Source organism: Ailuropoda melanoleuca, chromosome 4 (assembly GCF_002007445.2).
Source record: "Ailuropoda melanoleuca isolate Jingjing chromosome 4, ASM200744v2, whole genome shotgun sequence".
Classification (NCBI taxonomy): Eukaryota; Metazoa; Chordata; class Mammalia; order Carnivora; family Ursidae; genus Ailuropoda; species Ailuropoda melanoleuca.
Window position 1 is genome coordinate 115107350 of NC_048221.1, and position 26456 is coordinate 115133805.

General features: G+C 47.7%; 1 protein-coding gene and 1 long non-coding RNA gene across 2 annotated transcripts in view; one reads left to right on the top strand and one right to left on the bottom strand.

Moving 5' to 3' along the window:
• VIT (vitrin) overlaps positions 1 to 26456 on the bottom strand; it is a 99274-nt gene that overhangs the window by 10805 nt on the left and 62013 nt on the right. Inside the window, exons 8-11 of the mRNA XM_019794762.2 lie at positions 23136 to 23192; positions 16392 to 16436; positions 14822 to 14884; positions 11008 to 11155 (exon numbers count right to left, since the gene is read on the bottom strand). Of these exons, the coding sequence (XP_019650321.1) occupies positions 11008 to 11155; positions 14822 to 14884; positions 16392 to 16436; positions 23136 to 23192 (313 nt within the window). The remainder of the gene's footprint in view (positions 1 to 11007; positions 11156 to 14821; positions 14885 to 16391; positions 16437 to 23135; positions 23193 to 26456) is intronic.
• On the top strand, positions 8 to 13142 carry LOC117802029. The gene is made up of 3 exons (XR_004625037.1): positions 8 to 719; positions 2078 to 4057; positions 4563 to 13142. It is a non-coding gene; the product is annotated as an uncharacterized LOC117802029 (long non-coding RNA).

The window sequence follows — 26456 nt, forward strand, 5'->3', positions numbered from 1 at the left end:
GGAAAGACTTTCAAAAGCAGCCTTTCCACAAACACCAGGAATAGGTCTTGGGAGAAGCAGCTTTCGGCAGTTTAGGTGGGAATTAATTCCAAGGGGACTTACAGTGGATTCTTAGCAAGTCCTCTGGGGGACCTGGCAGTGTGGTCACCAGGAAGCCAGTTCCCTAGGACTGAGAGGAGACATCCTCTGCCTCTGCCCTCACTTGCCTCCCCAGCTCCATCCCTATTTTCCGACTTCTCTAGCTACCTCCTGGTGATCTCTGTCAGAGGAGAACTCCTGGAGGCCGGAAGTGTGACCCTCTGTCCTCCACTTTATTAGTAAAGATGAGGGACACGGGCTGGTTCTTAGACAAAACCAAAGTGAAATGCCCAGCAGGCATGCTTATCTCTGTGAGAGGGGATGGGAAAGTGGGAGGACCGGCTCCCTTTGGGGAAGGCAAGGGAAGTTTAAAAGAAGCTCAGGGAGATGGGTATTGGGGCCAAACCTAACCAGGTGAAATGCCACCAGATGAAAACCAAGGATTAAACAAAAAGAAACAACAACGATGACAAAGCCAACTGCAGAACGGGAAAACGTGGGCGTGTTAGCTGAGCACGACCTTACTCTCAACCTGTGTGTGGCTTGAAGCCTCGGGAAGTGTGGCCGCAGGAACAACCCCGTGCAGGTCACAGGGAAGAGGAATCACACAGAAAGGAGCTCTATTGCTCAAGGGCTGTCAGGTTTGTATTCTTTACAGATCAGTATCTGCGAAAGCTGAACTTGTCCCTTAGCCATCAAGGCTCAAAACCTGGGCTCCATCTTTATTAGCTCATCATGGGGCCTGTGAGTCCTGTCAGTCAAGTCCTGTAAGTCCCTGTGTCCACGATCACGTTCTTGTATCGCTCCTCCGTATGTCTGCAGCAACCCTCTGAGTTCAGGCACCCTACTTCCCGCTGTTTCTATTGTAAGAGTCTCTATTTGGTCTCTGCAAAGCCCGCCGTATGTGTATCTGCTGAAACACCTCTACCTCTGCTCAAAACTCATCAGATGTTCTTTAACTGTTAAACTTCATATTTTGGCTTTCAAAAGCCCATCCATAATTTAATTCCAACCCATCACGTTCATATGGTGCTGTCTGTCTCCATCTCTGTCTCTAATCCCCCCCCCCCACCCCGGGATAGCCTATATTCTAGGCAGAATGAGCTGCTCACTGTTTCCTGGTTTTCTAGCTTTGTGTCCTTGCTCATCAGTCCCTTCACCTGGAAAACCTAAATGTGCCCACCCTCCAGCTCCAGCTCCCTGTCGCCTGCCCCCTGCCCAGCTGACAGTCTCCACACCTGACTCTGCTTCTCTAACCCACAGCACCTTACACACTCCATAGCACGCGCAGGCTCTCAGTGAACAGTATTGAAGAACCACTCATTTCTTCTTCTTCTGTGCATCTCTACCTCTAAATGCTGGCGTTGCCCTGCGGGTATCTCCCTCATGCCTCCCTCTTCAATATATGTACTTCCTTGGGATGGCTCATCAACTTCAGTCTCCTGAGCTTCAGAGACCATTCACGTGCCAACAGCTGTCCCGTGCACACTGGCCGGTCGTCTCTCTTGAACCCCAGATAGACATAAAATGACTCCCATCCATCTCCATCCGGAATGAACTGGGTGGTGCCTGGAAGTGGTCCACAACCACCTCAGGTTTGGTATTTCCAATACTGAAGTCATAAAACTTCCAGATCCGCTCCATCCAACCACCCATATTCCCTTCTCTATTCCCTCTTCTGGCTCACCGTCATCCCAACAGAATGTATTCTGGACACCTTCTGACACCTTCATCAAATGCCGTGTCCTGTCAGACCAACCTCTTAAATATCTCTTGTCTCTCTTGCATCCTTTCCAACCTCAGATTTGGACTTTGATCTTTACTTTCTTGAACTATTGCAGTAATTTCCTACCTGGTCTTCCCAGAACGGCCTCTACAGGGGACCTTTTATTCAATAGGCCGTCATGCTGATCAGAGGTGAATTAACCTGGGAGCTAATAATTCCTCTTCCAAGGGGCCTAATTTTGTATTTGTAATTTTGTGCTCTTTTTCTTAAAAGGACCCTCGAACTGCATAAGCTTCAGAGTTCCCAAGGTCTTGATCTTCCCTTGGAGACCAAGGAATATGAACTTTCTCAGGGCCTAAAAAATAAAATATGAGTCGAGCCAAAACAAACAAAATATTATTGGCTACAAAATGAAAAATTGCAAGATTGATATTATCAATAGTAAGTATGTACTTGTCTACGAAACATAACACAATATCCACTTCATTAATTGTAAAATTTTAAACTCATAAAGCTTGAATACATTTGAAAATAATTTGCGGGCTAGGTGTTCTCCCTTGCAAGATTTCCTGAGTATGTCTGATGATTGTGAAGAAATCATAGCTAATTAGAAAGTGTTGCTCATACACAAATAACTTAAAAAGCAAAAATATAACATTTTCTTTCAAAAGTTTTTCCAGAAAAAATGTATTTAAATGTAGAACTTAGTCACTTAGCCACATCCGTGGCATTCCCCGGAATGCTGCTTAGGAGGCTGTCTTAATATTGATTACTTTGCAGAGCAATCGATTACCTGTCTCTTTCCCATACTACGTATACAGCCAAGTCTCCTTATTTGCAGTAGTTTTATTCTATAAAGTTGCTGCAAACATCAAATTAGCAAACACTGAGCCTTTGCTCCTAGGGGAAATACTGGCTTAGGTTCCTGTGGGCCTCCAGTCACGACATTTTCATCAGTAGATCGATATATAAACTTGTTTTATGTACATTTCTGTTGAAGACACCTAATTTAATGTCTATTTCTTAAAACTAATTAATCACATGCAATATTTCTGTTTAATAGAATACCAGCCGAGAAGGGTTTAACAGCTTTCTGACCCTGGGTAATGTTACTATAAATTTCTTCGGTTCTTATCCTCACAATGCTGTCCACTATGTTTTCTGGTTTTTTTTTTTTTCCACATCAGTTGTCACTTCATGAATTCATAAGTTCAGCTACTTTTCCGTAGCCTCATCAGGCATTCTAGTTATTAATTTAGCACTTTCCAGAGCAGAATCACATACAAATCAGTGATTTTCCTCTCTCCTTTTCTGAAAGTACCAAATCATTGGTTCATTGACATTGAACTCATGCCTGAAGGAAACTTATGGAGCAGTGGTTGTTTCTCCATAAGTACCTTGTAGCCTTCTTGTGCTTAGAACACTAGAGAATATGTCAGCACTGTACTTGCGGGCCATTTAAAATAGTGGAATCACCAAAGAAAAGCACAAAAATATGAAAAATGTGGCACTAAATAGATTGCGACAAAGAGGCTTGTTAACAGTATGGCAGCTGAAACAGGAGAGCATTGCCTTGCTTGACGTTGGCCAGAACCGTGTGTCAAGCAGCTCAGACCCCACCCGTATGCCATGCTAGTTTAGAGACGGTTATAGAAGTACCATGAGAATTTGCTTGCAAATACAGAAGCCACAAGGCATGAAGATCTACCGTTCCCTATTCGAGAACAGGCTCTCTGTCCTAGTGTTTCCTGTCCTAATGCTTAGCATACAGGGGATTCAATCGTTAATTTGTGGAATAAATAAATGAAGAAAGCTCAAATGTCCTCTCTTTTCTTGGATCAACCTTACTGGAGTTGAACTCTGCTTCTCAGCTTCACCCTGAGCCTTCTCTTCCTTTATTACATCATGGAGGTGGATGAATCCATTTCCAGAGGCAGACAGCTGAGCTATTCACATACCCAATGAATAGATGCTTTTAATTTTATTTAATGTTATTTCTTTTAAAAATATTACCTCCCTTACTAGATGGTGAAGTCCTGAAGAACACAATCTCTATCACATCTGTTGATTTATTTTTAATGGACTGAAAGTTTGGATCAGAGGACCTCTGAAACTCTCCGGTTGCTAAAATTATTATTAGGGGCAAAGCTACTGAGCCATGATCCATCAAGGGACTTACAGACAAATGTAATCAAACCACTTAGAAGATTTTACATTAGTATCCCCTGCAAATGACATAGAGCTTAGTGCATGGTAAGCACTCAATCAGTCTTTGTGTGTGTGTGGGTTTTTTTTTAAGATTTTATTTATTTATTCGACAGAGAGAGAGAGACAGCCAGCGAGAGAGGGAACACAAGCAGGGGGAGTGGGAGAGGAAGAAGCAGGCTCATAGCGGAGGAGCCTGATGCGGAGCTCGATCCCATAACGCCGGATCACGCCCTGAGCCGAAAGCAGATGCTTAACCGCTGTGCCACCCAGGCGCCCCTCAATCAGTCTTTGTTAAACTGAAATGTAGTTAAATCATAGGAATGAATGCTACATCTTTAATCTGCAAACTGTGGCAGCTCCTTGTACCAGAACACATGGACGTATGTACCTTTTTCAGGACATAGGGGCTGGTGGCCTCCCACCCTGGCCAGGTTACTTCTCAGAGACAGAGACCAGTTAAAAAGTTCAGCTATATTTCTATCTAAGCAAACTTTTAATTTGTAGTTTTATTACAAGATCTCATTAGAGGAAAACTTTTTTTTTTCCTCAGCGGTATCAAAGATTTCCTTTGCAAATAAGAGAAGAAAATAAACGAAGGTGTATAGCTCAAGGAGAAAATAACAAATTGTACTGTTTGGAAGAGAAGCTAATGATGAGAGATTATAGGGAGCAAGAATTTGTGCATGGAAAGGAATAATTTATGCAACAGGAAATGATTACCCTGTGAGTATTTAAGAAGTAAGAAGAATGCCTGTCAGAGAGGGGCCCCGGTGATCCTAAGGAAGGCTTGGCACCTGGGGGCTGAACACCGGGATGGATGTCAGTGTGTCCAGGCTTCCCTGATGGTAAAACTCGCCTGAGGCACCTGTTCAAGTCCCGAGGAACCAGATCTTGTCCTGGCAGCAGCTCTGTTCAGTAGGTCTACACTGGAGGTGGGAATTTTTGTTTGTTATTTGCTTTAAACAAGGGATCCAGGTGAATCCTATCCTCAGGAAAGTTTGGGAAGCTCTGGAGTCTGGAAGACTTCTGAGGCCCCTTCAGCTAAAGCCCCACAGGCTCTGCGTCAGCCCACAGTAGCTGCAGTCACACTGCATGAGCCTCTCACACGAGCTCTTATGCCAGCAGAGGCGTGTTAACTGATCAGATCTCCTATAGCACCAACTTCTCAAAACTCTCTCCCCCCACAGGGCACAGCCTTGAGGTTACAATAAAATCACCTGACTATATTGAATCTTCTCAGTTTCTTAATGCTAAAATGTGATGATTCATGGGCGTAGTCACTGAGATGAACCATGCCTGTGGAATCAGGAGGATGTGCTGGGGTGGCCCTGCTTGCCCAAGCTCATGCCGGGAGCAGCAGGCTGGGTGGCAGACTTATTCCTTGAGTGCATCGCCTGGCTCAGAACAAAAATGAGTTTGCCCCCATCCTCTCAGGGGACTGAACAGCTCTGGCCACCCCAGTGGGACTTGGTACAACTAGCCCCTTTTGAAAGGACACTCGTCCTGCATTTCCTAGGACCAGAGATGGGAAACAGGGTCTTATAATCAAATTTTGTTTTTAGATGAATGGTTTTTGTAATTAATAACAAGAATTCAATGCACCCACCAAAAAGTAGAGAATTAATCTATATACCTCTTCCTGCGGGGGGCAACGTAGACATGCAACGTGCTGGTCGGAGGGTCACTCTGGCACACGCCGTCGCTTAGGCTTGCTGCTCTGCACCTGCGTCACAGGGCTCGGAAGCACCGAGACATGGGCTGTCTGCAGCAGACACAGCGTTCGGCACTTCCTGAACTCGGGCACAGGCCCGACCACCTGGGGATCGTGCCAAAATGTCGATTCGGATTTTCTAGGTCCAGAGTGAGGTCTGAGGTTCTGCCCTTCTAACCACCTCCCAGGCCACACTATGGATCACACGTTGAGAAGTAATGTCCTGGGGGTGCTGTAAGAATCGAGAAAACCAGCAGTGGGCTGCCAGTGATAAGAGGAGGGAGGAGAACAAGTAAGAAGATGTTTGGAGAAAGCATGAGAAAGGCTGAGAAGAGGAGGAGGAGGCGGCACAGAGCCGGGAGAGGGTTCACTGGATGACAGCACAGGCCTGTGGGAATATCTGTGCCTGCACTCTCTGCTTGCACAATAGAATCCCCTGGGAACTCTAAAACTTAATGATGCCTGGGTCCCACACTCAGAAATTCTGATTTAATTGAGCTGAGGTTTGGGCTGGGAATTGGGATTTTCAAAAGCTCCCCAAATGGTTCTAATGTGCACCAAGGTGGCCATCTGCTTCTCAGGCACAATGATCTAGGGATCGGGGGATGTAGGGAGAATGAGCTCAGGGGAGCCCTGCAATAAGCCCAGTCAACGTGCGATGAGGGTGGAAGGGAGCTGGTGAGGGAAGTGGTGGAAGTCAAGTGCAGTCCTTGTTTTATTTGTACCTCTGGGAGAGCTCAGTGCTGAGGAACAGAAGAAGCGGGATTTTTGGGTAAATGTTATTCATAGCTCGCTCAGCCTTGAGACTGTGTCCCTGAGGAGTGTGGCTCAAGGGCTCAGCTGCCCGTCTCTTAGAGTGGAGGGTGGAGGCACAGTCTTTACACGTGTTACAAGTGCCATTAGGCCCTGGAGAGCCGATGCCAGGCAGCTGCTCTGGGATCCGGTTAGTTCTGTAAGGGCAGTGGAGGGCACTGGAAGGGTCTGGGCTCTAGACATTGTGACCACTTGACTCCTGGGAAGTTGAGCTGTCTCCTACCCTCTTGGCAACAGATTGGAATTACAGACTAAAATATCAGCTCCTGGGTATTAAACCAGACTCTGGTTTAATAAGTCTGGAATGGGACCTGGGCATCAACCTTTTTAAAGTTCCCTAGATAATGCCAGTGTGAAGTTAGAACCTTCTTGCTTGAGTCCCATGGAGCTGTGTCTCATGCTCCAGCCCTGCCCACACCTTCTTTGCTGCAGACTCAAGAGAATGTGCCAGAATGTATTAGTTTCCTATTTCTGCTGTAACAAATGACCATAAACCTAGTGGCTTAAACACTTATTACCTCATAATTCTGGAGGTCAGAAGTCTGACAGGGTCTCCCTGGAAGGGCAATGTTCCCTTCTGGAGGCTCTGGGGTGGGGTGGGGAGGTGAGGGGGTCCCTTTCCTTGTCTTTTCCATCTTCTAGAGGTTGCTTGCATTCCTTGCTCATGGCTCCCTTCCTCCATCTTCAAAGCCAGCAGTTGTCTATCTCTGAACATTCTTCCATAGTCAGATGTTCCTCTGACTGATAACAGCAGGGAAAGGTTCTCTGCTTTTAAGGTCTCATGTGATTAGATTGGGACACTGGGTAATCCAGGGTAATCTCTCCATCTCAGGGTCCTTAACTTTCATCACATCTAAGAGTCCCTTTTGCCATGTAATCACAGGTTCTAGGGATTCGGAGGCAGACAAGTTTGGGGGCCAGTATCTGCCTACCACGCCTGTCCTGAGACTTGTTCCTCCACTCTGCCCCACACGGTGGCTCCGCTGATCCATGGGAGCCTCTGGGCATCCTTCCTTCTGGGAGGGGGTGGCAGCGAGGAGGGGGGGAGCCGCCGAGTGTATGACTGAAGCTCTGTAGTCCGGGGCCGATGGGTAAGATGAGGAAGGATGTGCAGCCCACCCCAGAGCCACCTTCCAAAACACTGGGCAGCTGTGACAGACCCATGAGAAAAGAAAAGTCTATGTCATTTTGAAATGAAGAAAACACAGCATTTTCTTTGTTCCATAGCTGTTTTCCAACTGTTGATATACTAAGGTTGATTACAAAGTTCAAAAGAACTTGTGCAATTCAATTCCACTTATACTGAAACTGGAGACTAAAACAAAATCATCTTGAAGGTCAAGGGGCACTTAGCACCTGCGGATCCAGGCTGTAGTGAGAATGCAAGCAGCTTGGGTTCATTCATTCTGCGGGCTGGAGTTCACCTCACAGCTGCCTGCTCTGGCTGTCCTCTCACTTAGCCTTTCCATGTCCCCACCGGTATTAAGTGTGATCACGAGCCTGTTGGCTGTGTACTTTTCTATTAGAACTCACGCGCCAGACGAGGGCTTGGTCCTTCGTTGGTTTTTGTCTAAGGACAGCGTCTCGGTCTTCAGCATGATGGAAAGCCTCAATTATCAGAAGCTTTTGGGGCAGATGAGCAAAATCTCCACTTTGAAGTCAAATTCTGTTTGACATTTTAGGAATTAACCCAAGATTTTATATTTGCCCTCTTTCCAGCATTCATGCACTTCACTGTGTGCTCTTGGGAAAGTCACTCAACCTCTCTGAGGGCAGCACTGGCCTCACCTTGGAGGGCTCATTCCTGATGGGCTGGTCATTTCAGAGCCTCATTTCCTCTCTATAACATGAGGAGGTGGAAGCAGGAGCTTTCTATGGCCCCAAGGCTCTGTGATTCTGAGAGAGCAGGGCTGATCCCAGGGATGGCAAGGTGGGCATTGGAATCTGGTGAGAACCCAAAACACCAGGAGAAGAATCAGACTCCCAGTCGGCCAAGCATTGACTCTTCCTGCTTTTCCTTTTCCAGAAACACAGTCCCCACATCTGCATCGACTCCTGCCTCCTCCCCTTTCCCGCCCCTCTCTATGCACTAAGACCATTTGGTAAAGAGAGGACTGGAGGGAGACCCTCAGGGAGAAGGCCAGGAGGCTGAAATCAAAAGCAATTTCAGCTGGGCACGCGGATCTCCCCTTGCGTCTCATCACACCCTTCTTATACCGCCCTCCAATTTACTTTATTCCCCACATTCCACTGAAGGATGCATCACCTCCGTGCAAAACATCAAGTCCTTACCAATCACCCCACCTAACTGGAATGGAGGCTGGAAGGAAGGGAGAAGCAGCTCATCTAGTCTGTTAGTCCAACGTTCATTTATTGGGTGTCTTCCGAGTTCAGAGCCAGTCACTGAATCACAGAACGTCAGGGCTGGCAGAGCCCTCATAAATCATCCCGTCCACCCCCAGTACTTTACAGATGGCAGCGCTCCCATGGAGAGGTTAAATCACCTGCTTCAGGTCACACAGCAGAGCTCAGGCCAGAATTCAAGATAGCCTGTCACCGGTTCTTTGTGCTTTGCACCGCACCCTGTGGCTTAAGGAAGGTGCTGATGGTTGCTTAGCTTCTATGAGCATAAAGCGAAGGAAAACAGACACCATTTCTCTGAAGTGCTCGAAATTAAGAAGGACCCAGGACGCAAAAAAGATGAATAGCAAGGCATTTTTAGAAAGTGAAATTGGAAAGCATGGAAGTAACTCTCTCCTGCAAATGGTGATCACATTAGGAGGATGTGGGGGAAAATGGTCTTCTGGGGGGCAGGGAGGAGCCTTTAGTGAATTGGTTTTCCTTCCTTGCTACATTGGCTCGTTCGTCTGCTTTCTCACTGGCACACACAATTCTCCTGCCATTTTTCTTTTCCTTGACATATTTATTACTTTATTTTCATATTCTACTGTAAACCTTGGTATACATAGCTTTTAAAGCAGCTATTTTTAATGTAAGATGACACACTGAGCTTTGAAGCCCCCAATAAAACTGACCAGGGACATCTGGCACTAAAATGCTTGCATTTCCTCCCCAGAGAAGTCTGCTCTCTGCAGAAAAAGTAATGCAGGAATGAAAGCAGGTTGACATTTTGAAAACAAGAAAACAATGACCAAAAAAAATCTTATTTTTCTACTTCAAGTTGAAGTCCTCAAGATAGATCCTTTGACATCGAGAGTTGACATTTGTAGCAATTGGTTATTTTCATCTATTTGACCCTGACTATATAGAAGAAGCAGGTAACTCATCTACTAATTTCTCTTCATGGGAACAGGAGATAGTACTATGCGTGTTATTGGGATTTAATGCTAAAAATACACATATTATACATTCTTATGAAAATAAAGGGTTTTTATTTCTTTTGACAGTTCAAAAATAAATATTCTAGGTAGGGCCTTTGATAGAACAACCTTGGTTAAAATACTGCTCCTGGAGATCCTTGGGAAATTTTGAAGGATCTGGGCACCCTCTGATTGTTGTCAGGTATAAATGTTTTTACTTTTTGGGAGGGCGGGAGGCAAATAGGCTGGGGCTGCAGCTTCTCAGCAAGAGGCACCGAGGTCTATGTTAGTTTCCATTGCTAAGGTTAAGCTGAAGATCTGTGGGGAAGGAGGGGTCCATATTGTGTCCAAGGGTCCTTTGTGGAAAGTGAGACCATTATCCTGCCCTTTATGGTTCCTGGCCAAAGTGCCATCTATTGTTTGAGATCTGTGCTTGTTTGCTCTTTTGACTGTTTGCTTATTATCTGTCAACATCTGTATATCTGCTTTAGGGAGAAACTTAGTATTATGAAATAAGATTGACTTATTACCCCAAATAAGAGAAAAGGTTGAGCTTGGATGTCAGTATGAACGCTCAGTTTCTACCCCAACTAGAATAATAGAAGGGATGGAGAACAGTCACCTAGTGCTCAGCTGACTGATAGAGGCCACTCCCCGCCCAGTCTTCCCCATTACCTGGTGACCTTTTCCAGGACCAGCACAGAGGCCTAAGGCCATATGGAGAGAAGAGGAAGATCAGCTACAGCACCGTATTTTCTAGGCCTCTTACCTATAGGTGGACAGAGCACAGGGTGCAGTCCACCTTCTTGGTCTACAGAAAAGGAAATTGAGGACAGAGAGGCAAAGCCCTGGCCCAAGGCCACGTAGCTTATTACTGGCTGACTTGAATCCAGCTCCCCTCACTCTCAAATAAATATGCTCTCTACCAATCATGAGTGCAAATGCCATTTACTTCCAAGTGTTCATTAAGCCGTCCTTCCCTTCTGGAAGAGTCAGATTTCTTAAATGGCACTGAATTGCTTCCACTTCTTTCATTTACATTTGTATTAGGGCAGAGGATGAATTTCGGCTGTAGGATGCGTTGGTATTATTTGTGGCACAAAATTCAGCATGCAACATCACTTGGTTTCTGGATTAAGAACGGCACTTACCCATACTGAACAACGCCCATCAGTGGACCGCCAGGGCCAATGTCAAGAGTTTGGGCAACATCAGCCAGGAACTGCTTTTGGATTCGGAATCGGCGTTTGCCAATGCTTGAGCTCCCATCAATTAAAAACGACAAGTCAATTTTGCAGTCTGAGGAATGAAAAAGGTCTCTGTTATTCTGATGATCTCTCATTGCATTAACCCGGGCAGTCTCTCCTCTCTTTCTCCACCACAGCCCCCTGAGAATCCAATGCAAAGAAAGGAAAAAGTAGTGGCAAGATGCAGGGTATATTCACTTATTTAAATTTGTAACAGATTTTCACTGGACACCCAGGTCCTGGACACCTAGGCTAGTACTTATTTCTATAACTGCTTTAGAATTCTCTGTATCAGCCACACTTAGAGCCTGCAGAAGCAATGGCCTCCCAGTCAAGTGTGGGAAAGCCCCAAGGATGGTTTCCCCTGCTCAGACCACATCAGTGCAGGCCCCCAGATGTAGAATCACTGAGACTAAGGGTCAGGAGCCTGCGGTCCCCTACCCTCATCTTAATTTTGTAGAATTATGTGTTGGGTTTTTATAAAGGTATGAAAAAATCTGCAAAGCCCCTGCTGAGGAGAGGGCAGGAATGGTAGAATGAGAAATGGATACCAATCTTCTTCACTTCCCCAGGTGAAGCAACCATAGAATTACCCACATTTATCTACACATCTCAGTACTTGTTTGTAGCAGTCTCTGAAGTTGTCCCTTTCTTTTCGTTGTGATAAAGACAAGGACATTTACTCTGGTTAGAATCTCTGGACCTCTGTGCATACACGAAGGGTATGAGGGAGGTGGGGGACTAAAAGCTCTTCTCAACATTTCCAACGCTGTAGAAGTTGGTGGAAAGTCACATAAGCTAATAGTGTCCTCTTTGCTTTCGACTGAAATTATATCATCTTAGTATGATAAAACTGATTATTCAATACTGATCAGAAATTCTTATTGGGAGGTATATATCCCTTTGCTTAGTAAAAAAAAAGTGGGGAATGAATCATTGAACAACTGTGATTTGGGAGACAAAAATATTTCAAAACAGATTTCCATGGGGGGAAAAAAGAGAGAGGGACAGTAAAGTTAGGAATTTCTGGGCTGGAGTATCCATGAGGACACGCGGGCCAGTGCTGTCCTTGGCGCTTGGGCGTGCAGCTGCCTGGACAAGCCTGGATCTCTCTGGGCTGCTGCACGATTGCCCATGAGGCCACACTCAGGCTTTTCTTCTCTCCAATGCATCTTGCATTTCTTCCATGCAACCGGGGTCTTCCCATTCCCCAGGAGGAGATCAGGAGGCAGGGAGGGATATATGTATATATTAAATGAGAGCAAGAAATGGACATGAGTTGACCTAGTGTTAAGCAGAATCGATGAGAGATACTTATTAAACAGTGATATTACAGAATTGACAGATTAAGGAAAAATTTATATCTGAGAATGTGCTTCCTCATCTTGCACTGACGCATGGCAATGAAAGCCAGAGAAGTAGGCGATGACAGGGACCTCTCTGGGCCTGGCTGACTCTGCTCCATCTGGAATTAGTGCCTTGGCTCTTTAGCGGATCTTGCAAACTTTTATTTCCTGTCTGCCTGGACATTCAGTGCCTGCCAACTCTTCCCGTTCCCTTGGCTTCCCCTGTCCTTTGTGGCCCCAAAACTGTCTATGCCAAAGCATGATCCTTGAGATGAAGATTGGAAGAATCAAATAAAAGCAAGAAGTGAGGCTTAAAGATACCGCAGAAGGCTGGGAAAAAGCAGAAGAGAAGCAGAACTGTTCTAAGGCTTGTGATGTTGTACCCCACACAGGGCAAACCCCTTCTTGCCTGTCCAAGCTGGCAATGAGAATTGTTGCCAGCAGGTGGCAGTGGTGTTCTTCAGGGCTCCCCTCTCACTGCACCTGTGGTTTGCTAGAAACGAGGACACCCAGGCTCCACCCAGACCTACAGAATCAGATTCCCATTCTAACAAGATCTCCAGGTAATCTGTGTGCACATGAAAGTTTGGGAAACACTCCTGAACAGGGGTTTTTCTTCCAGCTGTCAGCAGATTAATTCAATATGCCTTTTAAAATGAAAACTTAAAAAAAATGTTAATTAGAATAAGACCCAAAGGTGATTTTCTTTTTAAATAAATAAATCACATGGCTTTTGAGTCTCTGTTTTGCTTCTTCATAGACAATTTTTTCTAATTTCTTACATCTTGAACCGTGCTCAGGATTCAAGCGTTCATTTCATAACTAGGTTTTAAGAAGTTGGGATAGATGCTCTCTATTTGCTGGGCTCTCTTTACTCACTACCCTGATGGCTGACATTGGAATCACCTGGGCTCTCCATTTCCCAGGATGCTTTAATGATCACAGTTTCAGCTCTGCTCATGTGCTCACAGAGACCTAGTGGCCTCCTCGTATTGAGAGGAAAACATGCTGATAGGAAGATGACATCAATACTACAGGATGGAATTGAGTCACTAAACGTTCAGCGTGAGCGATTTATTACTGTCACAGAGGACAGAGGTTAGAGGACAAGGAAGAAAAGATAGCTTGTCTACCGGAATCAATCTACCAATTTTCTTAATTGCTTTGGTTTTCTCCGACATGATATGATTTTAAAGATTCATGCTTTGTGTTGTCCAATGCATTAGGCCAGTGTTTCTTAACCCTGGATATATATCAGAGTCGTTTATGCAGCTTCAACAAAGAAAGATGCCCAGGAATCACTCTGGGCTGTGCTTCTCAAGGTTTGATGTGCAAAGAAATCAGTTGATTCAGTAGGTCTGAGGTAGAGCATGAGATTTTGCATTTCTAACAAACCCCCAGGTGATGCTGATTTGTCAGCCCGTACCCTGAGCAGCAAGATCGAGGGTGAGGGTGATTCAGTAGGGATGAGCCAGGAATTGGGCATCTTGAGTTTTTAAAAATTTCTTCAGGTGATCCTCGTACACAGCTGGGTTGGGACTCCCAGCCCATGGGTGGCAGACTTGCAAGGACTGTATGAGGGTATCTGCCGGTGATCTCCTTGGCCTGCAACAACACTCAACTGCCTCTTGGTTTTCCTCTTTTCCCCTGACCCTTCCTTCCTGGTATCTTCAGGTGGCTTCTCCTCCACCTATTTAGTGCTGGAGTGCTTCAGGTGTAACCCCTCTGGTTTCCCTAGGTCACCTTTCCTGTTTTCATAACTTTGGTTTTGAATCCTAGCTCATCTTCCAAGTCTGAATCCCTAGGTGGGCTGCTCCTTCTCAAGTCAGATCTGGGTAGAAATGTCTTAATGGAAGATGGCAGACAGAAATGATCTCCCGGCCCCCACTTCCCCACCACAGTGGTCCTCATGGCAGTGCCCATTATCGCAGTTGCTCAAATCATCTTCGTCGGTTTCCTCTCTCACACCTCCACCTCCCTAGATTCTTCCTTCTCTGTCTTCTGAATCTGCCTATTTCTCCCCCATTTCCACCTCCAGCTCAGAGCTCTGTCTGCCATCCTGTCCACGGGGCCACTGACCCTGCTGGCAAGCCAGTCTCCTCCTTAACCACCGCCCCCCTTTGTCTCCCCTTTCCATCCTACCCTGTTGCCATGGTAATGTTTAAAAAATCTGATCCTTTCCCCCTAGTGCACACAGACAGTTTAAATCCTCCACGAGCTTCCCTTTCCCCTTAGAACAAAGTGACAGAAGAGAGGAGATAAATAGATCCAAGGTGGGAGAGAAGTGGGTTTGGGTAGGAATGAGTGGGCAAAGAGGGGGAACAGATCGGATGTCACCGCCACTATGGGTTTCTAGTTGTCAGTTCACTTACTTGGATCTCCCTGGGATACTGGCTCCAAAGACTGTGTACTTAATTCTTCCTTTGGAACAAATCCTGGAAAGAGCAGTAAAACTTTTGGTGACTTACAAGAACAGGAAGCATCTGGCCTTACCCCTGGGATGGGGACATAATGGATATTCACACCCAGCTTGGGTTGGTGGGGAGGCTTGGCTTAAGGCTCACTGTGCTCTTCTCCACACCACCCCTGCGTTCAGAGATAAGAATGAACTACTGATCACCTACTAAAGACATGGGACTCTCCTGGGTGCACAGTGGGTTTGAAGTCAAAAGACTTGGGCCTGTTCCCTACTGCCTGTTAACTGAGTTTATCTGAGCCTTAGTTTCCTAATCTGCAAGCAGGAAGCACTTGGCCAGTATAAATTATCCCTCTGTAAAATTCTGAAAATCTCAAGGTCAAGGCATGTGTCTTGCTCATCATGTAACCTTCACCGAGCCGATCACATGTAGGTCCTTGGTCAACATTGGTGATTGAGTCAATGAACAAAGATGGGTGAGACAAGTGGACAATCTAATGGGAGGCAGATAGAGACTGAGGAGAGGATCTAAGATCCCAGGAACGCAAACAAATAGGAGGGTCCAGAAAGCAACCCCTCCCCTCCACAGCCTGAGATTAGAGGTAAAGCTGCAAAAGGGTTTTGTGCTTTGAGAGAGAGAGTGAGTGAGTGTGTGTGTGTATGTGTGTGTGTGGAATTTCAGTCTTGGGAGTTTTCTTTGGAGTTATTTACATGGAAGCCAAGTTGACACATGTATCATTTAAGGGATTAAAGACAATAAGAATCTTTTCAGGCTCGGGAAGGCCAGTGAGTCTGTCACGCAGCACCGGAAGTTGGTCAGTTGGTCTCCCTGTTTTCGGGATGCCCGGGAGCGCCCTCCCAGAGGCTCTGGCAGGGGAGGAAGGTGCTGGGGCTCTGCTCGCTCTTGGCTGTGGTGAGCTTTCTCTAGGCTTGTTAGTTTTTCCAATTTGTCAAGCACATGATTTCATCTTTCCATGAAAGGTCAGTCTGCTCATCCCACTTCCTCGCATCATTTTAAAAATTCGCTTTGGGTGTCTAACGGCATTTCTCAGCCAGGAGCCTCTCAGGGAAACTGTCCAAGGCTCCATGTTGGAGGGAGGGGGGATGAAACGAGAGGCCAGCATCCTCTCCTCCACCTCGTCTCTCCCTACCAGTAAAATCTGCCCTCAGTCCGAGAGCTGGGTTTGCTGCTGGAGTTTCAAACACTTAATTCGGTAAACCGTGAACAGCACTCATTCACGTGAAGGGAAAGCTGAATTCCCCTTTGAAAGAAGGACGGGGAAACAGCAGGAAGTCAGGGTAAGCTTCGAGATGGAGTGACAACGGAGGTGAGCACCGAAGCCTCATGTGGGGGCAAGGAACTCACTCACTGCCGTTGTAGTTCTAGTCCTCACGTTTCTCACTTGCCTTTTGTTACCCTGTGGGCAGCGTGGTCTCCGCACCACTGCTGGGAGTCAGACTCTCCTAATTCTGTCCTCCTGTGTGTCTCCCTCTACGCACCGCCAGGAGGTCGGGCTGATAATTACCTGCATCTAGAAGGACCGATCCAGGTTGCCACAGGTCCATTTCCCCTGATTTTCAAAATTAAAAAGAAGCAAACTTGTTATTTAGGTGAAACCAGCAGAGGCTCTCAAATGAACTTCCAGGATGAAAACATTTTTCAGTCATGGCACAAAGTTCAGTAAGGGAACGTGGGACCAGGGTTTAGGATGAGGCCCCCTGAAACATTTAGGAGTTTTCTCTAGGAAAGCTCTGAAAACCAAAGACAGAAACATCTTTGCTTTTTCCTTTCTTTCACTGTGCCCAAAAATCACGGAAAATAGGGATTCGAGGGGACCCAAAATCTCATCCAATCCAAACCAATCCCCCCACCCCAGCATGCTTTTAGAACATCCCTACCAAGTGATTGGATAGCTGGTGCTTGAATACCTCCAGAGACAGGGAATTCATTACATACCAACCAAGACAGTACAGTCCTTCTTCGACCATTGAGACTGTTAGAAGATGTTTCATTGTATCAATCTGAAATCTTAATCCATCCCTCCATCCACACTTATGAAGCTCCCACTATGTGCCCAAAGTCATTTTAGGTACATCTGACTTACCCATCTGTTTATGTTCTCTTCCTTAGAACTATACACAACAAATATGGCCCCTTCAGAGGTCAGGCAGTCCCCTCATTTCCTCAGTCTCCACTTCTCACTGTGTGCCTCCAGGGGGAGACAGGACATCGGCGCCTGGCCTTTCTATCCGCAGTAAAATCTTTAACGCCCCCACTATAAACTGGTGCTGATAAAATGGAAGGGGTGGTCAGGAAGGGGGGGTTTCCTACCCTGTAGTCCCTGATGGCTGTGGGGGAATCATGGCCAGGAGGGGCTCAGAAGCAGCACAAACGTGTTAGGAAGCGTCAGAAGGACACCAAAAATAGCTGCTTCTCTTCCTCTGTCCCTTCCTTCTCTGCCCACCTCCCCAGCTTGGAAAGCTGAAAGCTGAGGGCCTCGTGAGCCCATCAGCTGTGCTGCATGCTGTGATGATGAACACACTCAAAAGAAGTGGTATCGCCCGTCGAATGATGAAGATGTCAGGCTATTTTGAAAGGCAATCTGTGTGTGTGCACATTCTGAGAGCGGACTTTAATTTGGCTCAGCCATTAACCAAGTGTATGACCCTCAACAAGTCACAGACCCTCTGTAAACCTTAATTTCTTTGTGAATAACATTCGCAGGTTGGGTGAGATGATTTCCCAGTTCAAATTTCTGATTTATAGGGTTAAACCTTCTGCTTCTTTAGCCTTGTTTCTCTATCGCCACCTGCTGGCAAAATCACGCCCTTTCCCTAAAAAACCCCCCAAACCAAGAAGCAGTGCTGGTGGCATCTGTCTGGGTTTTTTTCCGGAGGCGAGGCTCTCAGCCCGCTCGAATCCTACAGAGAATTAGAATGCTGGGCATACATCGGTGGGAGACAGACAGTTCCCTGAAGCAAGGATCCCCTAGCCCTTACTCCTGTCCTGGGCGCAGGTCCTTCTGTTGGCGCCATTTATATTTATTTGGGACAAGTAGGAACCAAATCACTTTTCTCCAAATGCCGAGGGCTGCCAAATATTTGGACAGCTGAGACTTGGTGTTTTTGGACTTGGTAGTAATGGCACTTCAGTCTGTGGGAACATTTACATCCTACCCCCCAGGAGGGACCAGGTGACAGGAGGATGAAAGGCAGGAGAAGGCCCATCCTGTGTTCACCAAACACTAGCCGGGGCCTTGGGGGACTTGCCAACCTTCTCCGACCTTAAGTTTTCTCCTGTAAAAAGCTGAGGTCATACACACGTGTCCTGACTGGCCTGCAGCGGAGGGAAATGTGTACAAAATCACCCCGAAAAGGGCACGGCCGTCTTCGAACACGAGGTCCTATTTCTGTGGCCGTACTTGCTCGGTCACCTCCTCCACACCATCCGTGTCTAAGAGAGACACTGGCTCTGAAGGATTCCCGTGGTAAAATCTAGAACCATTAACACTCACCGAGAGCGCGCTCGGTGTCGGGCGCTGACCAAGCGCGTCGCCACGTTAAGTCACAACAACCCCAGGAGTTAGGGGACCTCCATGACCAGTTTTAGAGGGGAGGAGACTGCTGCAGTGGGAGGGGGGAGCTGAGCTGGAAGGCCGGGCTCCGGAGCCGGCGCTTAGCCACCACCTGTTTATCATGGCCCCTTGGGCATCTCGGGGTACCGGGCGAGGCCCAGAAGAGACCCCACCGGCCACGCTCCCCAGAACTCACACCAGCGGGGACGGCCCGAAATCCCTGCCCCGAAACCCTGGTGATGATCTTCGCTCTGGTCACACTTCTGTTCCCTGCCCATCTGGGAGCCACCAGCACAGGACGCAAGCGAGAGCGACGACACAGGGCCCTCGGGGGGCGGAAGCGCAGGGGACCCCCCGCCCCCTGGCTTCTCCGCCAGCGATTCCCCTGCGGTGTGGGTGTCAGGAGGCGGCCGTCTCAGAGGCACAGGCCTCGGGCCCTGGCACCTCGCACCTCCCTCTGCGCGGCCTGGCCCGGGTCTGGAGCCTCACCCTTCCCTTGGACGTGAGACGGCGGGCGCTCCGAGGGCAGCGGGGCGCCCCCGCGCGGCAGCACGGGGCACAGGGCATGGGGGCACAGGGCTCGCCGAGGAGGCTGAGGACAGCCGAGGTTCTGGGCTCCAGCCGTTGTCCCCGCGAAGCATCGTGGCCCTGGGTTTACGCACAGGTTACCCTCCAAGCTCGATGTGCGCTATTGGTTTGGGGCCTGGCAGCATTTTCTCATGCAAATGACATTAACTCCGTGGTTGGGTTTCCAGGCCGGTGAAGCTTATTTGAGCAAACACGGTAGCGTGAAGCGGCGTGGTTCTGAGGAAAGGTCACCGAGTTCTCACTGAAATCATCAGGCGCACCCCTCCCTCCCCTGGGAATACAGCAGGAGCAGCCATGCCAGCAAGGGGGTCCCGTTCCCACTCAGAGGGCCCCGAAGGAGGGGTAGGGTCTGGCGGTGAGGCCTAGAGGGGGCAGTGGCCTTGCTGATGACTGTGGAGGACCAGAGGGTGGGGCTCTCTACCTTACAGGCAAGTTCCCAACGCACAATTCTAGAATCTGAAAATATCCGATTCATCTTTGCAGTTCTAACCCAAAGCACAGAGTCTGACATACAGCATGCTCGGCAAATATGTATTTTTTAAATTGAAGGATAGTTCCTCTGCAGTGTGTGTGTGTGTGGGGGGGGGTGGCTTAAATTGGGGATGTGTGAAGTTCCATCAGTGAGCAGAAGGCATAGTGGGAGGGGCAGCAGGAATCACTCATGGGTTTTAAGTCTGGTGTCCGATGGAGCAGGGGATGAAGTATTGAGGTCAATGACAACCTCATGAGGTCTATAGATAGCTGCTCTGTCTGTTAATGGGTTGCCCTAAACACAGATGAGGTATTTAATGGGGCTCATGAGATCTGGTCCCATGTGGTGTATTTTTATCAGTGACAAGAACAGAGGCAGGTGGTATGCTCATCAATTTCGTGGGTGAGGGAAAAGTTGGAAGGATAGTTAATACACTAAATGACAGAATTTAGATTCAGGAAGATTGCAAGAGATGAAGCGAAAGGAGAATTTCATAGCAATAAGTGTGATATTCTAAGTTGGATTAAAAAAACTCAATGGCACAAAGACAGGATTGATGTGACCCGCTTTTCTAGAAGTGCAAGAGAAAAAAGTCCTGGTGACTTGAGTTATTGCCAGTTCAGGAGGAGGTGAACCGATGGGCTGAGAGGACTTCTCCCAAACGCAACTTGGGATGTTTTCATGGAGGCGGAATATTTAGGCTGAGAGGCAGTTCCCTGGCACACAACCCTCGCGGCATCGAGTTCTGCTCTGGGTGCCCTGTTCTGAGCCACTCACGGCCTATAGTGTAGCTAATGGGGGTAGCACCGGTCACAGAAGGACCTGTGGGAGGAACTGGAGAAATTTATCCTAGGAAAGATGGGACCTAAAGGTGGACATGAAGACTCCTTTCGTATACTTGAAAGGCTCTCAAATTCATGCTCTTAAAAATGATTGAAGACCCCAAAGGGCTGTTGTTTGTGGGGTCATATCTATTGTTTTTATCATATTAAAAATTGAAATAATGCATTCTCTCATCTGAAATGGAATATTAACTATTCCCCATTTAATGATAGAGCTATTGTTTTGACATACTTTTTATGGGAAATAGTTGTTTTTTAAAACAATTTGGTGAGAAGAATGACGACTTTCTGCAATCTGTCCGAGTCTGAGATCTGTTCCTCAGTCTGTGTGCTATGTTCTTTTGGTTCAAGTACACAAAGAAAATCTGGCCTCACATAGTTGTGCGGTAGGAGAAGGGAGAACCTTACAACATCCCTGGAAGCAGGGTCCTCGGACCACACTTCGAGAAGCTCCAGTTCAGACAAATTAGGATCTGTGGGCCTAAGTTCTAGAAAGTTCTGTCTAACAGTAAGGGGCCTGGGAAACCCCTGACCACTCACTCAAAGTTCTGTGACATGGGGCAAAAGCCTCTATCTGGCATGCCCCAGGGGATTCGTTTGTTTGGAGAATGAGGCCAGAGGCACTTTACGCAACTCTTCCAAATCCCATGTTTCCATGATTTTCTAGCCAAAGAACTGGGTGACGTACCTGATAGGCGTGATTGTCTTGAGGTGAGAGCCAAGCAGAAGGGCATCTAAGAACCCTAAGCGTCCTGACCTGCCTTTACTCACAGTGTGCGAATGGCCTCTATATGCCTGCAGGAGCCTCAGCGAGGCTGCAGGACTAGAGGTCTGCGTGCCTGTGGGCTAGGGGGTGCACCAAGGCCAGGGCTCTCTGGGAGTAGGTGGGAGGCTCAGAGCAAAGTGTCAGGGATGATGACGGAGGGAGAGGGGCAGCAGCAATGGGTAGGATGTGAGGGTACAAAGGGAGCTGGGAGCATCTGTGAGGCTCGAGGAGATAGAGCATAATTGCTGGGAGCATGAAGCGGGCTGGGAGCTGGAGAACCAGGGCAGTAAGGTTAGAGAAAGGGCGTGGCATCAAACAGTGAAAGTAACCTGGGTGGGCAGTAACAAGCAGGGGCTGGAGATCGGGTCACATGCCTTGTTGTCCCCACCGCAGACCCATGTGTGGTTTGCGGTGGCATGTCTGGGTGTTTGAGCTCAATCCCAGAGGCAGGCCCCAGCTGTGCAAGCTGGGGGTACAGGCCGCCCAGCTGGGAGCCTCTCAAACAGACCCCGCCCAGGGATGCTAGGCGTGTCCGCACTGCCAGAGATGTTCCCTCTGACACGCTAAGAACAGACCAAGCAAAGAGGCATTTTGTAGAGGTGAAAACACGTTGGCCGGCCCGCAAACTCTGGTGCCGGGGAGATGAGCTGCCGCGTGTGCGCGGAGTAAGCTGTTTGCCAGTGCAGGGGAGCAGGGGTGGTGAGCAGCGGGCAGCTTCCCCAGGCTGACCTGTGCTCTGGCAGGTTTCGGGAAAGTGGCTCAGGCAGAATCCTGACTTTGGAAGCCTGAGAGGGCGACACAGCGTCTGCTGATTCACAGCAACTGCCATCTGCTCTCTTCCCTTCATTGGCCCCTCGATGAGGCTGCGCCTGGGTCCGCTTTTCCTTGGAAGTCGGTCGAGCTGTCTGTGGTGGGCTCTCCTTTTGGGGGTTGTGGAGGAGGCAGAGATGCTAGCCATGGGGACAAGAGGAGGGAGCGCCCCATGCTTGGCTGCCTGAAGAGTCCCATGGGCCTGCTGACGGCTAAGATAGCCTTGGAGTCCTTGCTTTGCCCAGCGATCTGGTTCTTAAAACCCTTTGTCCAGGACAACAGCGTGTCCTTTGGCAACGGGACAAATGTGCAGCTCCTAGATGCCAGTCCTGTCTGGGGCCCCCCGTGGAGCCCCTGCTCTGATCCAGTAGCAAAGCCAAACAGAACCTACAATCTCCAGGAATCTTTTCACATGTGAAGGACAGACTGGTATCCGCCAGCAAGAGTAAGGCCTGAACTCTTTTCCTTGGGAGGTCCAGGTACCCCACCCCCCACCCCTGGCAGTGCCCTGTGGCCACAAAAGGTTCTGTGTCCTATTAAGTGTACTAGCTTATGGCCCAAGCCCTGAGCAGACTTTGTAGAAAGCATCCAGCCTTGCTCGATTTTTTCCTTTCTAATCTCTGTAGGCCTCACGGGCATTGCAGAGAAGAGAACTTGCCTCATCCCTCTGCAATCCCAGTGTTTGGGCCAAACCTTTAAGGGATGCACACAAAAGTGAAGAAAGGGGAGTCAGGAGTGTCATAATTCACGGAATTCCTGGAGGCGAGAGGATGCATCAGAGAAGTACCCAAGCAAAGTCGGCCCTGCCCTTTCCTAGACAATGCTAAAGAATGTTCTCTTTCTTTTACCCTAGTTCCTCAAGCACAAACCCCAGAGAGTATCCCTTTTCAGCTTTATAAGAGCCTAGTTACGGAATCCTTAGGAATTTCGATCACAACCTCCACAACATTGCCCCGAGGGAATGGCAGCTGGTGAAAGCCTTGCTTATTTAATAGCTGCCTTGCTTTCCTTTCAAGTTTCCTTACAAGTGGGGCCCTTGAGCAGTATCTTCTGTTGGAATCAGGGGCTTCAGGCTCTCTGTGCAAATCTAAATCAAGTGGCAAGAGTCTGGGAAGACAAACCCCATAGAAACACGCACGACTTCCATGAGGAGCTGGAAGGGTGAGTTGAGGTCACGACTTCCATGAGGAGCTGGAAGGGTGAGTTGAGGTCCTTACCTGGGTTGGCGTGGGGGCTGTTGTGGCCGCTCGCGTAGGAGCCGGTGGACCAGAGATCTGTAACAACATTGCACTGGTCAGAGCATGCATTTTAATCTGGTCTCATTCTTTCCATGATCCAACCTAGCAAGACATTACCAACCAAGATCAGAACAGGTAAAGCTTTGTCCTTGGGCAATCTGAACCTGCCCCAAGGAGGCCCTGAAATGGAAAAAGAAAGGGGGGGGGGTGGTGGGGATTTAACTTAAAATACTGACTGCAAATTCCAGGCAATAATAACCCTTGTATTTCACAATGGTCAAAGTATCTTTTGCTAAAGGGCCATATTTTTTTACACGTCATTATTCTTACAATAATTCTCCTCAACGGTGCCACTTGTGAGGAGGCTAAAGTAATCCTTCAGTACCAATGTCATTAGCATTTCACAATTTGCCCAAACGGCGTTAACGTGGTATTGATGATGCAAATAGCATTAGCTTTCAGTCATTTTAAAGGTACACAGTGGGTTATCCTTAATTACGTTGTGAGGAAATCAAACACACTTCAGCATTCATTATTTATTGAGGAATTTCTCTGAAGCAAGGCTTTAGAAGGGAGGAGGGGGAGGGGGGATTTTATAAAGAGAGATGCGAAGTCCATTTTGGGGGACAGGGAACCATGTGAAAATGAACTGAGAGAAAGAACCAAATTTCATGGAGGGGAAGAGATAGAAGGTCATGGAACAAAATCTGTTCCTCAGGAAACTGAATCTATTCACAGTCCACTCCCTTTGACTTTGCTCCAATTATTTGAAGACAAACTCAAAATAGCTTTGTTTTCTCTCTAATTGTAAAGAGAACCTGTGCTCACTGTAAAAATTCATACCGCGTATGGTAGGAGCTCGCCTGCAATCCCTGTATCCTGCAGTTACTGGTACGCGACCATGGCGTGAAGTGTTGTGTCCCTTTCTCTAGGCACACGTTCTCACGTACAACAGACAAGTACTAGAATGAGATCAGGACCCACGCTGTTTTGTAGGCTCCTTCTTTGGCTTAACAATGTGTCACGGGCCAATCTCATGTCAGTAAATGGACGTATTCACCAAAATGTTAATAGCTGTGTGGTAGTTGCTTTAACAATTCTGATTGTGGACAATCAACCCGCTTATCATTATTTTTCTATTAGGAACAACATCTGTGTCCAGGCTCCTTCTCATCCTCAGATGATAATTACCTTGGGATATCCTCCTGTAAGTGCAAATTCTGGGTCGTTTCTCCACACGCTTGACCAAACCATGTACCGTCGGTCTCTCATGTGAATGGGTGAAAAATGACATGGTGTTGCTTAATTTGCATCGATATGATTCCTAGTGAGGTTGAACAACTTTTGTTACAAGTATTGATCGCTTATAGTTCTTCCACTGTGGCTTGCCTGGTCGTGAACTTCCTCCATTTTTCTATGGGAAGATTCCTCTTTTTCTTACTATTTGTAAGATTGGATTTTAAGAAAAAAGTTCTCCAGATACCTTAAAAAAGATAAACTTTCAGAGAGGAGATAAGTGTTGGTGAGAAGGGAAATTGCGTGTGGAGGGGATGGGCAGTTAGGGGAGCGGGTCTCTGTCCTCCTGCCTGGAAAGGTGAATGCCCACAGCCGTCCGCAGGCCTCACCACTAGGCAGCGCTCTGCTCCCCTCCTTGGTCTACCCCTTCTTTGTGGACAGATGTGATCAGTTAGGTCTCCTGAGGCAACCGTGGCACTTCTTGAAAGGAACCTGACCAGGAAAATAATGCCCAGCAAAGCCACCCCACCCTTGGAAGCCTGTGGTAGATTTAGCTGACCTTGCAGCAGGCCTTTTCCAGAACTCTTTCTTCAGTGTATCTTTGGATCTGGTTCTACGGCAGTCCTCTCTGGCCCTGGGATGTGGCTCTGCAGGCACCTGGCTCCCGTGGGTGCCTGTGTAGTCCTTGGTGTCTCCCGTGGTGAGCAGCACAGCCTCGCTCCTGTCCCTCTGAGAGGTCTCTATTGCTCTGGCTCTTGACTCCCCGGCCTTGACTTGTTCCTTGCTATCTTGTTAGGTTTGCCCATTCATGGGTCAGTTAAGGGGTGTCCAGCTCCATCTTCTTTGTTCTTCCACCTCTATCAGCAACTCGTCATGGGCTGGGAGAGCCCCTGTCTTTTCCTGCTATGACGTTTCCACTTTCCACTAGACTCCAAGTTCCCATGTTCTGTGTGAGTGGCACTCTATCTCACTGTAGAGCAAAGAGGGCTCATAGACCCCAAAGGCAGACTGTTCCTGTTCTGGCTACAGATTTCTAGGTATCTAGAGCTGAAGTGACCCACTGTAAGGATCTTGATAGGATGTGTTCCCAGGTGTAGCCCAAGATCCCAGAACACGGCCTGACACATCGTCAGTACTCAATAAATATTAGCTGATTAAATAGAGACATTAGATTTTACTTGGTCACTCCATCCACAACCAACTTCTAGAATCTTTTGACTCTGGTCACATATAAAAGAGAAGAAAAAGTCTTTAATAAATGCGGTAACAACAACTCACTTGTCTATCAGCAGAAGAGCTGTTCTGTTACAGTTGGCAGAACATTCTCAATTCATTTGAAGAAGAAAAGGGATTACATGTGTACTAAATATTATTTAATATAGTTGGGCTAAAATATCACAGCAAATATCTATAGCCATACATTAATATAGGCATTCATGAAAGTAGACGGGCAATTACCTGGGGCTGGGGAGGGAAGGATTAGTTCATGAGCACAGGGTTTCTTTTTGGAGTGACGAAAGTGTTCTAGAATCGGTCATGGGGATGGTTGCACAACTTTGTGACTATGCTAAGAACCATGGAATCGCATACTTTAAATGGGTGAATTGTATGCTATGTGGAAAGTGTCTCAATTACCTGTTATTAACAAAAAGACATAGGCATTCAAACACCCATTTTCACTTCTCTTCGTTCCTACAGAAAATCCTTTGAGTAGGCAATATAATTTTTTCACGCCCTCTGTCCCCCTGCCTCCCCAGTTTGGCCCCTTTCCTGGCAGCTACGGTGGATACGAGCCGGAGCGCTCGCTCCGAGTGTTTGCCTGGCAGTCTGTGGGGCGGCCTGGGCGCAGGCGCTGGCCGGGGTTGAAGAGGGAGGCCGAGGAGTGGGGAGGCTGCCAGCCAACGGCCCTGTGCCCCGGCCAGGAATAATGAGGCCCTGCCAGGCTCGGAGCCACAACCTGAGGTGGTCGAGGTTTCTACAAGCACAGGCCCAACGTGTCCCAGGATTGCCAGGCTCCCAGTGCAGCCAAATAAACGTGCCACAGGTTTAATTTTTTGTGTTACA